The sequence below is a fragment of the Marmota monax genome, unplaced genomic scaffold (assembly GCF_021218885.2).
Source record: "Marmota monax isolate L192 unplaced genomic scaffold, Marmota_monax_Labrador192_F-V1.1 WCK01_AAM20220418_F8-fsc00074, whole genome shotgun sequence".
NCBI classification, from domain to species: Eukaryota; Metazoa; Chordata; class Mammalia; order Rodentia; family Sciuridae; genus Marmota; species Marmota monax.
This window is the reverse complement of record NW_026694232.1, coordinates 6,755,206-6,773,629: the sequence shown is the minus strand read 5'-3', so window position 1 is coordinate 6,773,629 and position 18,424 is coordinate 6,755,206. Positions and strand designations below refer to the sequence as shown.

The window sequence follows — 18,424 nt, the reverse complement described above, 5'->3', positions numbered from 1 at the left end:
AATTTCTCTTTGTTAACATGGGTAAAGTTTTATCAGTTTTACTTATTTTTTCAAAGAATTAACTTTTTGTTTTGTCATTTAAAAAAATTGACTCTTTTTAAAAATTTCATTGATTTTAGCTCAGATTTTAATTATTTACTATCCTCTACTGCTTTTGTTGTTTATTCGTTCTTCTATAATTTCAGGTTATTTATTTGTTAACTTTCTATTCTTTTCATGAATAATTCAACGAAATGAACTTTCCTGTTAGAACTGCCTTAATAGTGTCCTAGAGATTTCAATATACTGTGTCTTTATTCTTATTTACTTCTAAGTATTTTTTATGAATGTCAATCTTTTTTATTTATATATGGCAGTGGAATGCATTACAATTCTTACTACATATATAGAGCACAATTTTTCATATCTCTAGATGTATACATAGTATATTCACACATCTAAGTATTTTTTATTTCATCCCTGATTTTTCTGCTATCCATTGGTCATTCAATAGTGTATTACTTAGTCTCCACATGTTAGAGTAGTTTCTATTTTTTGTTTTATCATTGACCTCTGATTTCATTCATCTCTATTTGTTTTGTATATGCTAAGAGTTGCTTTGTGGCCTAAGATATGATATATTTAGGGAAGGATCCATGTGCTGCTGAGAAGAAAGTGTATTCAATCATCGATGGATGAAATACTCTATGTATGTCTCTTAAGTCTTTGTTTGGAGGATCTATTTCATGATAAGAGAAGTATGTCAAAGTCACCAAGTATTATTGTGTTGTTGTCTATTTGATTCTTGAATTTGACAAGGGTTTGTTTGATATGTGTAGATACTCCATGGTTTGGGGCATAAATATTTATGATTGTTATGTCTGGTTGATGTATTATTCCTTTAAGAAGTATGAAATAAACTTCTTTGTCCCTTCTGATTAACTTTGGTTTAAAGTCCACTTTATCTGATATGAGGGTAGAAACCCCTCCTTGTTTATGAGATCCATATGAGTATTGTGGTTTTTCCCATTCTTTTACCTTCAGTTTGTGGATGTCTTTGCCTATGAGGTGATTCTCTTGGAGACAGCATGTTTTGGGGTCTTTTAAAAAAAATTCACTCTGCTAGTGTCTATGTATTCTGATTGATTACTGCAGTCATTTACATTTAAAGTTATTATTGAGATATTATTTGTATTCCTAGTCATTTTGGTTCATTTCTGGTTTTAATTTAATTTCTCCTTTGATTGACTATTCCTTTAGTGTATTTCCTCCCTTTGCTGGTTTTCACCTTTTAAAAAATTTCATCTTCATGGAATATTTGCTGAGAATATTCTGTAGTGCAGGCTTTCTAGTTGTGAATTATTTTAACATCTGTTTATCATGGAAGATTTTTATTTCATCTTCAGATCTGAAGCTTAATTTTGCTGGGTATTGTATTGTTGGTTGGCATTTATTTTCTTTCAGAGCTTGGTATATATTATTCCAAGACAGTCTACCTTTGAGGATCTGGGTTGAGAAATAAGTTGAGATCTGAATTGTTTTCCCTCTAAACATAATTGACATTTTTCTCTGGCAGCCTTTAAAATTCTCTCCTTTTTCTGTATGCTAGGCATTTTCATCATAATGTGACTTGGTGTGGGTCTGTTGTAATTTTGTGTGTTTGTAGTCCTATAAGCCTCCTTCATTTATGTTTTTCCATTTCATTCTTTAGTTTTGAGAAAATTTCTGATATTATTTCATTAAAATGATTGTGCATTTTTTTGGGTTGTATCTCCACACCTTCATCTATCCTTATGAATCTTATATTTGGTCTTTTCATGTTATCCTATATTCTTGGATAGTCTGTTCATGATCTCTTAATATTTTTTTCCATGCTCAATATTATATTCAAGATTATATATTTTGTCTTCATTGCCTGAAACTCTTGACTTCCAAGTGGTCTAGTCTGTTGGTCATGCTTTCCATTGACTTTTTCATTTGGTTTATTGATTCCCTCTTTTCTAGAATTTCTACTTCTTTTCAGTATCTCTGTCTCTTTATTGAAGTAACCTTTCACCTCCTAAGTTTTTTCTCTGATTTCACTTCTTACATTGTCCTTTACCTGGAGGATCAGTTTAATTAGGTACATTGTCAACTCCTTCTCTGACATTTCTTCTATTATGGTGTCAATGGATTATATTCTTGACTTGTTTGGGGTGATTTGTTCCCTTGTTTTTTCATGTTGTTTTTGTGTCCATCCATATATTAGTGTGGACCTGAGGTAGTACTGTTTCTACCATGTAGACTATTTATAGAGTCCCTAAAGTTTTACAATACTTCACCATTAATGGGGAGAGAAATAATAACAGCAACCAATGCAAACAACATGCAACTTTAAGCCAAATAGTTCCTTCTAAGATGTCTACAGTTTTGTCACAATAAGTAGAAATGACATGTTCAATTATTGCCTACAATAAAAATAGTAAGTTTGCAAAAAGGTTTTTAATTTCAAATTGTAGACAAAGATAGAACAGAAGTGCTGTAAGATGTGATATTTATGAGAAAAGAGGAGAGAAGATAGAATTAAAAAATTTAGAAAAGTATAAAAGAGGGAATAATAGAGGTCGGCTATGAGCAAGAAAAAAGAGGGGAAGAGAATCAAGGGAAACAGATACATGAGAAGAAAAATATATATAAAGTAAAATTTTTAAAAAATTACTCTGTAGTATAGTTTAAGATCTGGTAGAGCGATACCACTTGCTTCACTCTTCGTGCTTAGGATTGCTTTAGCTATTCTGGGTGTCTTATTTTTCCAGATTAATTTCATGATTAGTTTTTCTATTTCTATGAGAAATGTCATTGGGATTTTGATTGGAATTGCATTAAATCTGTATAGTGCTTTTGGTAGTATGGTCATTTTGATAATATTAAGTTTGTCTATCCAAGAGCAAGGTAGATCTTTCCATCTTCTAAGGTCTTCTTTGATTTCTTTCTTTAGGGTTCTGTAGTTTTCATTGTATAGATCTTTCACCTCTTTTGCTAAGTTGATTCCCAAATATCTTATTTTTTTTTTAGGATATTGTGAATGGGGGTAGTTTTCCTCATATGCTTTTCAGAGAATTTGTAACTGATATACAGAAATGCCTTTGAATTCTGGGTGTTGATTTTATATCCTATGAAGAAATAGAAGAAGGCATCAAAAGATTACCAACAAAGAAAAGCCCAGGACCAGATGGATACACAGCTGAATTCTACAAGACCTTTAAAAAAGAACTAATCCCAACACTCTTCAATTTATTTCAGGCAATAGAAAAAGAGGGAGCATTTACAATCTCATTCTATGAGGCCAATATCACCCTGATTATAGGGCAGAAAACATGGAGCCATGTGAACACTATGAAAGCAAATTAGGTCATTCATCTTCTGACTATTGAAACAAACAATATTTTGAAATGAATTATCTATATATAATGTAGAGAGATCATTATCACTAATGGTAACTGTTCTATACAAATGCCAAAAATTTCATTGCTGTTTTTCATTTCCTCTTCATGAAATATTTTTCCAAGGATGTTTTGTAGTGCCGGTTTTCTAGCTATACATTCTTTTAAATTTTGTTTATAGTGGAAGGTTTTTATTTCATCTTCAAATTTGAAGCTTAATTTTGCTGGATACAAGATTCTTGGTTGGCACCCATTATCTTTCAGAGCTTGAAATGTTGTTCCAGGATCTTCTAGCTTTCAGGGTCTGTGTTGAAAAATCTGCTGTTATCCTAATTGGTTTACCCCTATATGTAATCTGATTCTTTTATCTTGTGTCTTTTAAAATTCTCTCTTTATTCTGTATGTTGGGCATTTTCATTATAATGTGCCTTGGTGTGTTTCTGTTGTGATTTTGCCCATTTGGTGTCCTGTAGGCTTCTTGGATATGGATTTCTGTTTCATTCTTTGTGTCTGGGAAGTTTTTTGATATTATTTCATTGAACAGATTGCTCATTCCTTAGTTTGGACCTCTATGCCTTCCTCTATCACAATAACTCTTAAATTTGGTCTTTTTATGCTATCCCATATTTCTTGGATGTTCTGCTTATGGTTTCTTACCATTTTCACTATGCTGTCTATGTTCTTTTCAAGATGATATACTTTATCTTCATTGTCTGATGTCCTATCTTCTAAGAGGTCTACTCTATTGGTGATGTTCTTGTTTGAGTTTTTAATTTGGTTTATTATTTCTTTCATTTCAAGGATTTCTGTTTTTTTTTCTTTTGTATAACCTCTATCTCCGTGTTGAGTTGATCTTCTGCTTCTTGAGTTGTTTATGTAGCTCATTGTCAAAGTGATCTTTTACTGCCTGTATTTGTTGTCTAATGTCTTCTTTGAGATCCCAAAACATTTTATTCATGTATATCCTGAAATCTTTCTCTGTAATTCTTTCTCCTGTAGCTGTCAATTCTTCTCTGTAATTCTTTCTCCTGTAGCTGTCAATTCGTCTAATGATGTGTTGTCTTGAATTATTTGTGGTACTTTCTACCCTTGTCTTTTCATGTTGCTTGTGTTTCTTTTTTTCCAGCTCTATGTGACTGGTGTGTTATTGTTTTTACCCTATAGATTTGTAATGCTCTTGTATGGTTCCAAGATCCCTCCTCTGTGGGGAAGGACAATGTTAACAGATCCTAATATCAACAATACATCACCTGTAAACAAAATATTGTTATTAAGCCATTTATAGTCAGTCTCAATGTCCAGAAATGTTGTATTCAATTATTATTTAAAATAGAATCAGTAGTTTCAAAAAAGGTGTGCAGTTTCTGATGGTGGACAGTGAACTGGGGGTCGGGCATAGGACAATATGCTAAGTGGGAAAGATGTGAGGATATGAGGTTAATATAACTTAGGAAATTTGGAGGAGAAATCTAATGAAGAGGGTTAAAAGGAGTTTAATAGACAGGAGGTAATTTAGGGTAGACAAGTATGTGGGAGGACAATGGAGTACATAAAAACAATCAGACACACATATGTATTTAGAAAATTATAGTATGTTAAAATAGTAAAATTTGGAGGGTGAAAGAAGAAATTTGAAAAAAGTGAAAAAGGAAAGAGAAAAAGAGAGAGAGAAGAAAGAGAAAAAAGAGCATAATAATAAAGAAAATGGGGGGCCTTATGCAATTTCTCTATATTATATTATTCATGTGACTCAGTTCTAATAGTTCTATTTCATGTAAAGTTCTTGGTTTCACATATGTTGGGGCTGTGAGGGCCAGAGTATAGAAGGGTAGAGGAGGAAGAATAAGGATAAGAAGGCAAAAACAACAAAAACTCTTAGAATTCCTTTTCCTTTCTGCTTCTCTTCTCTTCCAGTAATTAGAGTTGTCTTAACCGGGGTGAGAGGACTTGAGCCCCGCCCCCCCCCCCCCCCATTATCGCCCTCTCCTGCCTGGAGCTTCCCAATCCTGGTCTTTCTGATTTGCTTCAGTTTTTCCCTTTTGTCACTAGATCCCTCCCCTCCTTTGCTTATCAGGTCCCAACTGCCGGACCTCTTACCCTCAGGTTTGCACTAGGTGGGCGGTACCCTGGTCACACTGCACTCCCACTCCTGTTCAGCTGAGAGCAGTTTTTGTGCTGGGTAGTCACTGTGCCAAGTAATTAAAGCTGGGGAGGGGGAGAGGGGGAGGAAGTTGGAAACCAGGTGCCTGTTCAAAGGAAGATCTACGCTGATAGCCATGCTCACCAAAAATGGCGAGAGAGGTTTTCCAAGATGGAGTCAGTGTGCTTCCAATGCTGGGGTATCTGGTGAGGTGGGGGGAGTTGGGATGGCTTTGTGCTGTGGTTAGATTGCAGCCATGTGGCCTGCATGGGAGTGGAGCACAGCTGATATTAAGTGATTCTGCTCTGCCACTTGAGAGTGTGTACTCAAACTGCAGGCTTTGGGTCCGGGGTCGGGAGTCTTACTGGAACACAGAGACTCTGATTTCTGCACAGATGGTGGAAGCTCTGATGGTTTCTGTGAAAATCTGCTATATAGGGGTCCTGTCATATGCTCTGAGATGTTGTATTCCTTCTAGGTGAGACCTTATGGAGACGCCACCTGTTTTCTTGGTTAAATTCCACGGAGCAGCCAGAAACAGTACCTTCTCTATTCCGCCATCTTGGATCAACTGACTCTGATCTCTAAACTCTACATGCCCTGACATGCCTCAGTCTTCCCGAGACTGGGGGGTTCCTTTAATTTCTTTATTGCTTTACTGTATTCATGGAGGGCCCATTTGGGTTTGTTCATCCAACTGCTGTTGTGGATATGGCACTGGGGATTTCTTTCTTGTTTTTATATTTTATCTCTTGAATCCCTGATCTGTTTTGAGTATCCAGCATTAAATTCCAATACATTCCCCATTAATTTTTGTGCATTCATCCACCTTGCTGAAAAGCTGCCCAACTGCTTTTCTTGATTTCATGCCATGGAGTCGCCAGGGAAGCAACCACTCTTTCTGCCATCTTCTTGTCTCTCCTGGTGCATGAAGTTTTGATATACATATTTGAACAATTACTATAGTCAAGGAAATTAACATATCTAACATCTCAAATAGTTGCCTTTGTTCTGGTGTGCTGGTGTGCTTCTTAATATATTATTACACATTTCTGTACTTTTTATCACCATTGTGCACATTTCTACATAAAATTTTTTCAGTATGTAAAAAATAGTGTCAACTAAGAATGAATTTGATAATGGTAGGCTACAGGAATGACTTTGATGATGTTATTTTCCAAAATCTCACAATTCCAGAAAGTATAACTTAGATAAAAGTTTTAAGGAAGCACATTTTAGTTGAATTAAAAAATCCTGATATTTAAAGTCATTCCAAAAAGAAGTAGGGTTGTTTAGAATTACAGTAGGTTCCTCTTTGCTAAAGAATGAGCTCTAGGATGGCAGGGACTATCTGCTTCCCCCAGTCCAACCAACTCCTAGCATGGTGCTGTGATGGGGAGGACACAAAAGAAACATCTTGTGCTGAAAGTATTTATGCTAATTCACCACCTGGTAGAGTTGTCATAGTAGAATAGAAAAGTGTTCATAGCGAAGTTTACCTCTAAAGTCCTTTCTATATCTGAGATGTTTTGCATCTAAAGGAGATCCTAAAAGCTAATACCTGATAGATAACACCGGGGAAAGAGAATCTAATTTCTAAGAGTCCTTTTTTTTTTTTTTTTTGCATTTTTATAGAACAGTTACCATTAGTGATAATGATCTCTTCTACATTATATATAGGCAATTCACTTAGAAATATTGTTTGTTTTAATAGTCAGAAGATGAATGACCTAATTTGCTTTCACAGTGTTCACATGGCTCCATGTTTTCTGCCCTATAATCACAGGCCTTTTTTTTTCCCTACTAAAAGCTGATTACAGAGAGAGTTGTTTTCCCTTCTTGTTGTCCTCTTAATTTGGTAGAATCATTTCATTTTGATTATCCTTCTGCCAAAATAATGAAAAATCTCATTATTTAACCAAGTATAAAACTGAATCATATGTGCTTACATTGAATGTCTTTATCATTTTGTATGTTAACAAATTCCTCATAAATTTATTTGCATTTTTTTTCTTAATATGAGCACTTTGCCTAAATATCCATCATCATTTTGCCTTGTTTACATGCTTAGAGTATCCTAGGAATTACATGGAATTTATATAGGGTAAATTTTCAGTTCTTTATAAACTATCTGCTATTATTTTGAGTATAAAACTTGAAGTTATGACAATTTTTAAAGTCCCTCAAAGAGATATAACCTTTAGCACTGTCCCTTCTATTGCTAAATAGCTTGTCTGGTTTCACTTAGTTACAACCAGCCATTTCTGAATTAAACATGGAATTAGCAATTTTTGAAAACATTTTCCTAGGACTTTTTATATAGAGTTCATGTAACTCTGAATTCTCACAACACTTTATTTTGACTTTTGCTGCATCCTTCATACCTTTTGACCTTGTCTTTGTAGTAGCTAAAGAGCTTGATTTCTTCAGGGTTGGAACCATGGTTGAGTCTTCTAAATTTCCTGAATATTTTTTCCCAGAGTGGATAAATATTTGTAAAATAGATTAAGTATGTATTTAAACCCATATTTCTGTGGTGAAAAAGAGCACCACACTAAATGAATGTAACTGAGTGACAATAATATTTTATTAGCTGACATCAGGATTCCTCTTGTGAAAAGAACTGCTTTGTTTAGACGAACACGTTGATAAGTTATTTTGTCATATGAAAGCTGATGTCTGAAGGCAAGCATTCTAAGAAAGGAATAGGGATTTCTGGGTATATATAAACAAAAAGAAAGCGAAGAGGAGGAGGCAGATGAAGGTGTTTGTACTGGGGAAAGAGGTTGCCAAACCAGTATGGAAGGAGGCTGCAGACTCTAAAGGAAGTGGGGAATTCCAGCTTTGGGGTGGTCAATAATTTAAGAATACAAATAAGTAATATTCCAGTTGAAATTGCTTGTGTTTCTCTGTAGAACCTTGAGGGCACATGTTCACTGGGGATAAAGTATGACCCCAGTGGCACTGAACCCACCACTATGAGACTTCATTCAAGGCTGCCACCTAAAAATACCTGGAATGAGTGGTTTGAAGAAAGAGTAATTAAGCAAATCAGGCAGAATACCATATTTGGGTTGGTATAGAGCAGAAAGAAGAGAATCGCTACAGGAACTGAAACATAGAAATCAGGGATTTGGAGGATTAGATGTCAGAATTAGCAGAAATCATTGGAACTTAGGGTGTGATATTATATATATATATATATATATATTTCTGGTGTTTGACATTTAGAGTTGCAAAAATGTGGTGGACTGAAGTTTTGGTATAGAACATAACTTAGTAGAATATAACTAGAACATAACTTAGTAGCATATGAACCCCATCTAACATTTTCATAGGCTCTAGCTCAAAACCAACAATTACTGACCTTTCTATCTTTCCCTGAAGAACTTAACTTGAATCTACTCCATGGTTTTGTATCAGAACACAGAAGAAGAGATTTTTTTTTCTATGTTGAATTCTATTCCATAGCATTCCATGTAGAATATATTTGCTTTTATTATAAGTTTAGTTTTAAAATATAAGTGTTTGTTTTAAAAAAGACTCTTGGATGAAATGTATATAAGAAATTAGTTTTATCTTTAAATGTATTTAAAATTATTAGGATGGATTGAAGATTGATTAGAGGATAGTGTACTATATTAATAACACCTTTTAGGCTTTTTATAACTTTGCATGGCCATATATATAATAATCACAGGATGCCCATCATAATATAAAAATATTTTAAAGAAAGCTGATCATTAATTCTGCTTTAAGTTTTCATCTTTTAGGTTGTGCTTAAATAGTAATTCAATGTTTAAGAGATCATTATTCTGTTTAGAGATAAAGATGCTCCTTATCTTACAATGGAAATTACATTGTACATCAAAAAAAGATCATTAAGTAGAACATCATTTAATACACCTAACCTAGCAAGCATCATAGCTCAGTAACACAGTATACTGTAGAGAAACAGTTGTTTCCTTTTATGATTGCATGGCTGACTGGGAATAGTGGCTTATGTACACATATCACTAGCTTGGGGAAAGATAAAAATTCAAATATTAAAGTGTGGTTTCTTTTGCATCATTGTAAAGTTGAAAAGCCAGAAGGCAAACCATTGTAAGTCAGGGACTACCTGTGTATATTAAAAAAAACACCATGCATCTCTCTCTATACACACCATCTCTCTCTGTGTATTACATGTATGTATAAACAGTAGAAAATACACATAAACATATTTTAAAATTCTAGCAATTAACAAAGTTAGGGAAAGGAAAGTTAATCAACTCCAGAGCTCCTAAGAACTTAGTGATTTGTTAATATCCCTAGCAACCTGATCAAGTCTTAGTTTGGAATTATTGCAAGATATTTTTTTTTCCTTTTAATGGGGGAAATAGTGACTATTTTCTCAACATCTCTCTATTTATTGACTTCTTCTAATGAGTCTTCTCTGGACTAAGACAAGAACTCCTAATTTGTCTCACCACCTTCTGTTTTTCTCCCTTGTAGCAATTAGTTTCTCTTCATCTCCTGAGAAAGTAGTCTTGTTAAAACAAAACATGGATTATGCCATCTTATGTAAAAATCCTTCAGTGATTCCCTGTTTTAACAGGATCTAAACTCAGATGGCTTGCCTTGATTTTCAAGGCCTCACAATCCATTTCCTCCATGTATTTCATACGTTCTAGTTAAAGTTGGTAACTGCCTTGTAAAAGTCCTCACTGCCACACTTAAGCACATGTTATTGGAAATGTCTTCCTCTTATTTCTGGCTATAAAACCTCTCATGGTTCTGTTATCAGACCTTAGCAAATGCTTTCATCCTGACTCTAAATCTAACTCTAAGTGAGTTATCCTTTCTTTGAACGTTCAAACTCTCTCTGCACCTTTATGGCAGTTACTACTTTCTTCCTTTCTTTAAGGTCAAGACGATGTCTTACCATCCTTCTATCTCCTATGGTACCAATTCCCCGTGATCTGCATGTTGTTGTTCCCTAATAAATTCCTTTGCTTGAAAGATGTATTTAATATAATGTTGACTTGCCAAAGATTATGAATACCATCCACTTATTGGGAAAAATTGGGGGCTTCAGATTTCCTTGAGTTTCTTGTTCTGAAACTCTTGACATATTTTAGGCCATATTTCAATGTAAAATATTCTAGTTAGAGTTGATAAAACTGGACATGGTTTGAGAAGAGTGACAGAAAAGGAAATGCTACAGATTGTACTTGTGAATATGTTGAACTCAGGATAAGGCAGTAGCATCTGTTCCAGAAATATCTACCAGTTAAGACCCAAGAAGTCAAATATACCTAACCATCCTGCATATCACATTCTTTCAACAGTAGTTGCCAAGAAGAAAAGGAGCAATCTACCATCTGCTAGACCATCTGTTTCATAACACCTACTTCTTATTTAGTGCCATTGGGGTTTTCATTTCTTTAAAAATATGATCAGCATTACCAAAGACCCCAGATAAGAGCATATGTAACATTATCTAATAGCCACTTCGGTTAACATCAGCTCCTATTTTTTTCTGAGTTGTTTCTCTGTTGAATTATGTCCTTCACATGTGTGTAATGTAGAAAGAGCACAATCTGTGAATCAGATTATATCTATCTTTGAGTCTGAATCCCAACTCTGTGTCCCACTAACTTATCTATGATGGTTGTCTACATCTCCCACCTTAAAATTGCTGCTATTTAAAATGGTAATAAAGTTTATCTCCCAGATTGTGAGCCAAAGTATAAGTTCCATGAAAGCAGTAATCTTCATCTTTATTGTTCAGTGATGCCTTCTAGGTACTCAGCACATGGTCTGGCACATGGAATATGATCATGAAATGCCACTGAATGTGGTAGTGATGAAATAAGATCAGTAGCTATAAAATACTTTAAAGACTATTTTGAGGACAGTCTGAGACCTCGCCGCCAAGCTGGGAACCGGAGAGATGGCCGAGAATGACCCCAAGACCGTGCAGGACCTCACCTCGGTGGTGCAGACACTCCTGCAGCAGATGCAAGATAAATTTCAGACCATGTCCGACCAGATCATTGGAAGAATTGATGATATGAGTAGTCGCATTGATGATCTGGAGAAAAACATCGCAGACCTCATGACACAGGCTGGGGTGGAAGAACTGGAAGGAGAAAACAAGATACCTGCCACACAAAAGAGTTGAAGGTTGCTAATTACCCTGAAATCTGGAACACCATTTTTCCAAGCCAAGAGAAGACTGAATGGCTTTTTGCAACTAACTGCTACTAAGTGTAGACAGGTTTTATATTATAGTGCATTCTTATCACATATAATAAGTTTTTAGAGTGATTTTTCTCTCCAGTTTCTGGAACATGGTATCTTCACATCTTGAAACTTGGTCAGTTGTGCTCTTAATTATTAAACACTAAAATTTTGGCAGTTCCTGCATAACATTGTCAAACTTTTTAGTGTATTTTTGTGAAGTCCTTTTTTCCTGCCATTCTTTTGTAGTAGTTGCTGTTTGATAAAAGTTGCTGTATAATTTTTTATTAGATAAGTAGTAAATCCTTCAATTATTGTTGGACTTGGTGAACCAAAACATTTGTAGAGTTTGGATTCTTTCATTTTCAGCACAAAGTGACTGTTGTGCTAACACTAAATAATGTGTTGGCGATACTTTCCAAATGGCTAGAAGTTGTTTATTCAGAAGTGTCTGTCACTACTTTGTTGCCAAAACTCCATTGAACCACAACTTATGACTAGTCTGTGAGATCAGATGCTAAAGTCAGTGAAAAGTAACCACTGCCACTGTACTGCGTTAGCATTTTTAAATACAGGAAATACTCGAATAGCCTGATGTCATGAGGCATTCGTTAGAGTTTTGCATGAGATTCTAATACTTCAGTAGGCCTCTAGTTGTTCATCTACAATGGTTACCACAAAAAAAAAAAAAAAAGGGCAGGATTTTAAACTCAATTATTCCATCCTTTCTTTGAGCTACTGATTGAAAAAGAGAAAAAGAAGAGAGAATATTAAGTCTGTGCCAATCATTTGGCTAGAAAATTATGAATGACTGGTAGTAGGCTCAGGTTTTTGAACTCTTTCTTACCTAAATTCTTTCAGAGTAATAATTTTTGTTACTGATTATAAAAGACAGAGTTAATGACATTTGCCATTCAAAACTGCAGTGACCATGGTCTTCATAAAGGCAAACCCAGAAAAGAGTAGGGTTTAAGTCTCCCATATCACCAGTCTTGTTTGTATTGCAAATATATAATATTAAGAAATATTTTGTCTTATTTATAGATTATATGGGGAAAACAGATTCTGTAATAAAGCCACCAGAATTGTCATCCAGCTGCAGCAGCTCTTGGGAGGGGCCAGCAGCAGGTTCTGCAGGGTAACCTGAGTGTGTGCTGCCCGGACTGGGTCCTGGGCCCGCTGCAGCCTGCATGCAGGGTGTGTTCAGGGCTATTGAGAGCAGTAGGAACCACAGGCCGCTGGCTATTGGAGGATGGTGCGGACTTGGGGAGGAGTTGACTTCTTTGAAGTAACATATTTCAGAGGCCAAAAATAAAGGTGCCTGAAATCCTGCTATTGAAAAAAAAAAAAAAAAAAAGACTATTTTGAAATTATAGGATCCTAGGACTACAAGTTTAAGGATCATTTAATTTAGTCTCTTTGGTTTACACATGAATAAACTGAGGACCAGCAAGATTGACTGGCACAAGATACTACAGCCCCACAGCTGTGGAGCTGCACAATGAGATCTTCTAAGTCCTAGTTCACCTCTATTCAAATGGTACATTCAATCCATTACCTTAGTACAATGTTTTACAAAGTTCTGTCTTATGCATAACACCTTCTCTATTTTTGCAATATTTGCATATTTTATCATTTACTTACTATTATACTTTATGTTGAGTTAAATTATAAAACTTTAGAACTTACTTTAGCTTGACTTGGCTTAAGCAATAACATCTAAGAACTAACAATTTATTGCACAAGCAGTATTTTTCCAATACATGTTAAGATAGAAAATGTATATGAAGGCTCTTCATGAAATAAAATAGCAAAGACATTTCCAATACAGTCAACTCACAAATTTTTATATCAGAGTAGAGGAGTGCCGCAGTCTGGCTGGGCACAAATCACGAGCCACTGAAGCAGGAACAAACTTTATTTTTGAACTGCAGGAAAACACTTCACACAGCTCCCGGGGAATCCTCCCGAACGCCACGCTGCTGCTCCTCCAGGAACCCCCAGCCGGAAATATCTCTCCCGGAAATCCCTCCTCCTGCACTTCCCCAACCAATGGGAACTCTCGGGGAATCCCCGGAAATCCCCACGAGAACTCCAAAATAGTGCGAGAACTCAAAAGTTGCGGCAGAGGCGGATAGTAATGCCTCGCCTGTCAATCAATACTGTTGGCAAAATGCCAGGGGCCATACAGACTGGGCCGTGGCTCTCAGCATCTCCCCCTTTTTGTTTAATTAAACAACAAGCAATGTGGGGGCTGGGGATGTGGCTCTCAGCAGAGGAGGATAGATACTGAAAATTTCAAATAATCAGAAAATTATCTTGAGTTTCACCTCCTGTTCTGTCTTGGTGGAGATGGAGTGTCAGATTGTTATGCTGTTGTAGGGGTATAAATTTCATAATTATGAATATGGATGTGCAAAAATGGAGATTTATTTCTTTATAATGGAAAGCTGGTCTTGAGTCTCCTTTCCAGTTATTGTGGGAATGTAAGCAAGACACTTAGAAGTCAACATAGATACTAGTGAATTTTGTCTCATCCTTTCTTTTTTTCTTCTTCTACCTATTTCCTTCTCTCATGTGGGAATTTTAGTTTATTCCAGGACAGGATGGGTGGGGTAGTTGGTATTGTCCTGTATCGTGCTATCATTGGTATTGAGTAGCTGGCGGGGGTCGGGGGCTGTTCTCCTCTCTACCTTAGATAGCTTTCTCCATCTTCCCATATCTGCTGTCCAGGATGTATCATAATCTCCAGCATTTGTGGGCTTCCCCGTGTTTTCTGGAAGGATCCCTCATTAAAGCCATGAAGTTCAACTTAGTTCATTGATTCTTTCTAGACCTTTTGTACCATGCCTGGAGGAATGGAGTGCTCTCTCATACCAGATCAGCCTGTGGAGTGTCCTTTGACCCTTTTGCCCGAGTGTTCCATTGTGTCCTAGGCTGCCTGTGTAGCTTCTCTGACAGTCTTCAAGTCTCCCTGGCTGCGTTCTGAGAAATGAGATGCTCATTCTTTTGCTTTGTGATTCCCCCAAACTTCATAGGGGTTTCTGTTTTCCTCTTATACATGTAACTGGGGTAGCATTTCTGAGTTCAGGTCTTCCCTCCCTTTGAAAATTCCTCTCTTTCCAGCTAAAAATGTTTTAACAAAACTTCTTCACATGAGTAGGAAAACTAGGCTTCTATATCATCATTCATTATTCTACACTGGGGTTTATGATGCAAACTCTGTATGATGAGACTGCTGGGCTATTAGTCTTTTGGGCCTCATAAACCATTTTTCTTTCTTGTGAGAGCCTTTCTCATCTTTCAAACTTATTAGTTCTGCTATGGGCTTTGGGATATAAAAACTGGAACTTTAAAAACCCTTAATCCTAACCCATTCTTTTGGTCATGCATGTCTACATGAATGGAGACAGGATCAAATACAGGCAAGTAGGGAGAGGGAAGCACATCATTTGATACTTAAACTCTTGAAACATATATTCATGTTATATATAAAAATCCTTCATCTGTGTATTCACTTTAAACTTGTTTATTATCTTTTTTTTAGGCAAAATAATTCTGATCCCTAGGTTTTTCTTTTTTTCAATTCTAATTTTTAAAAATCCTTTAACAATTTTTCTGGCTCTCTTGTAGGATTTCCATATTTTATGGGTACTATAGTTATAAAGTGGACTAAATATCTCTATTTAGTAGCATTTTTAGTTTTGATTAGAAAACCTTTTTGTATAAGTGTCTTTAATTTTCCCCTTCTGTTAGGTAAGTATTATTCACAAAGAAATTGAGGCTCAGAGAAGTTTAACTATAAAATAATGATTTAAAAATCATGTTCAATTTATAAACAAAAATCCTAATTACATAAATCATTGTATACAGTATGATGACATATATATGTGTTTATGTATATGAGCATCTATATATAAAACACGTTTTTTATAAAACAACTTTTGACCCTATAATATAAATGTATAAAAACTTTATTTTACTAATATAAAAACTTTATTTTACTAAGTTACTGTTATTTTTTTATTCAAGTGATATATACACATAGTTAAAAAAATCAGTTGTACTAAAGTGTTCCCTGACACACTTGGATTCTCCCCTTCAAAGAAAATTCTTAAAATATTAGGGAAGTTTCATCTGATATTTACCTTCATGTTTCTAAAAATATATACTAACATTTCTATTTCCTTATTTAGTAATTTTAGCTAGTAGCTTCTGACTTCCTATTAAAGTAGTTGAGGATTTATCATTATTCCAATAGTGCCATATGATTGTTTGGGGTAAATTAATGGTTGGTGTTTACATTACTTTATCTAGGTAAATGTTATGCACTGATGGACTGAGTAGTACAAGATTATCTGTTTACCTTCTCATAAAACTGTTCATAATCCTGGAGTTAATAATTGTCTTTTTATTTGTTTAGGGTTAATGTGAATTTTTATGAGTCTAAGAAGCTTTGGGCATGAAAAGAATATCTTACAACTTTCAGTTTTAGACTACTTAATTTATTAAACATATAAATTAAAAACTTGGTTTTCTTTAAGCCTTTAAATTTGCATATGTTACTATTATATTTTAAAGTTGAGTATTTTTATATAAAAGTAACAATTTGTCACATTAAGATGGAATTTGTTAAAACTTCATTGATACACTTAACATATTTGACAGTTGAGTCCTTCAAATGTCCAATGAGGAAGATTTACAACCAAAATGAATAAAACTTCTTAGGCATTTTAGCAACTCTCATAACCTAATAAGTTAAACTCACAGGAAAACTCATCTGAAACATTCCAATATTCTTTATAGAATCACAATTTTTTCCTACATCCAACATTTTAAAAACACAAGACATAAGGTCTTATTTTCTTAGATACTACATAAATAAATAAACATAAATAAATAAACATGGATTATATTTAGGTAAATACAAAATATTAATAGTAATAGTCAATATTCCATGACCTCTGCATTCAATTCTAAAGCTTTCCATATTTATAAAATTATTACCTAAGTTAAAAAGCTGAAAAACTTGGTACTGTAATACATTCACTTAGAGGTCCAACATTGTAGGATTGAGAACTCAGGGATGGTAAACTTACCAAATTTTGTGGTTCTGCCCAAATTATAACTGTACACCCTGGAATCATTCTTACAGTTTCTCTACAAGGAGCCTGGAGGTTTGCACACTCTGGGGTTTACTTTTGCCACTCCAGAGACTTTTTAATGTTTTGTCATCTGATTTGGGGAGATGGAAATCTAACATCACTTGGGTTGCAACTAATTTTCTTCATCAGCTGATTGGGTTTAACTTGTATTTTTACACTCTGATTAGAATTTGTGTTATTTAAAATCTGAACACATTTTTCCAAATGTTTCTTGTAAAACTGTGATAGGTTTAATGGTGGCTGTCTCTCAGCCACAACCTTAGAGTAATTTTAGTGGCAATTATTTTCAAGGTGTCCTTTACTAGTTTTTTTTTTTAAAGATACTTCATCAGATCTATGAAGTCTATTAATAATTTTTCCAAATGGTCAAACACAATTACGAATGCCGTCAGTTCCTTTTCTTTTCAGCCCTGCAGTGCTCTCTCCTGAAGTCCTCTGTATCTCTGTAGCAATCTGAACTACTGAGGCTGTTCTTTAGCACTGGTGTAAACTGTCTTTAGGCCTGGCGTGCATTCTTATCCTGAAATTTTCCTCTGCTGCTATTCTGTTTCAGGGTTTCCGTTTTCTAGGTTCATATTTCTTCTTTTTTCTGATTGTAAATCTTCATTTTACTAAAACTTGGTATTCCTATTGCCTCTGTTCTGAGTTTCCTTTTTTGTGTGTGGGGGAGAGGAATGGGATTCTTGGCTTGTTTCTTATTATGGAGCCCATAAGCATTGAGATTTCAGCTTCCCATAATTATTTAGTCAGTTATGATTCCTTTATTGGCTTTCTCTTCAGATTTTTTTTTTTTTTGGTAGTGCTGGGGATAGAATCCAGGGTCTCACACATGCTAATCAAGTGTTCTACCACTGAGCTGTACTCCTAGCCCTGTATTTTTCAAAGCTTTGATGATATCCTTTGTCTACTTTGGTTTCCTTCAATGTCATTTTAATAGAATTTATATTACATTGAATTGAACATTTCATTTCATTTTGAATTTCTTGCTGTCACTTCTACATTCTTCCTCTCCACCAACTCAAAAGAATATCCAGCAAGGTAACTGACACGTATTAATTCTCAATGTTGCCAAATGGAGGATGTATGTATGAGGTTGTTTATATTTCTACATACTACAGCAGTCATGACTTCATCTAGTTTCTCAAAAATTGGTTATATTATTTAGGTGTAAATTTGAAAGGAAGTTATTTTTAAAAAATTCTTATCAAGAAAGGAAGTAGTGATGGCAAGACATTCAAAATAAAATGAAACTTTGAATTAAATATTACATAAATTCTATTAAAATGACATGGAAAGAAACCATATTGGACAAAGGATATCATTAAAGTTTTGGAAGACACAAGACTAGGGATGCAGCTTGGTGGTCGAGCATTTTCCTAGTATGTGTGAGACCCTGGGTTCTATCCTCAGCATTTTATATATATATATATATATATATAATCTGGAAGAGAGAAAGTCAATAAATGAATTGTAACTGACTAAATGATTACAGG

The 18,424-nt window shown here is 34.9% G+C and overlaps 1 protein-coding gene across 1 annotated transcript; it reads left to right on the top strand.

Moving 5' to 3' along the window:
- Positions 1 to 11,442: 11,442 nt before the first annotated feature.
- LOC124108393 (heat shock factor-binding protein 1-like) lies at positions 11,443 to 13,098 on the top strand. Its single transcript, XM_046466877.2, has one exon. The coding sequence runs from the start codon at positions 11,477 to 11,479 to the stop codon at positions 11,705 to 11,707; it is 231 nt and encodes a 76-aa protein (XP_046322833.1). The 5' UTR covers positions 11,443 to 11,476; the 3' UTR covers positions 11,708 to 13,098.
- The last annotated feature ends 5,326 nt before the right edge of the window (positions 13,099 to 18,424 follow it).

Coding starts and splice junctions, on each gene's coding strand:
- LOC124108393 (XM_046466877.2), top strand. CDS start 11,477: ATGGCCGAGAATGACCCCAAGACCGTGCAGGACCTCACCTCGGTGGTG.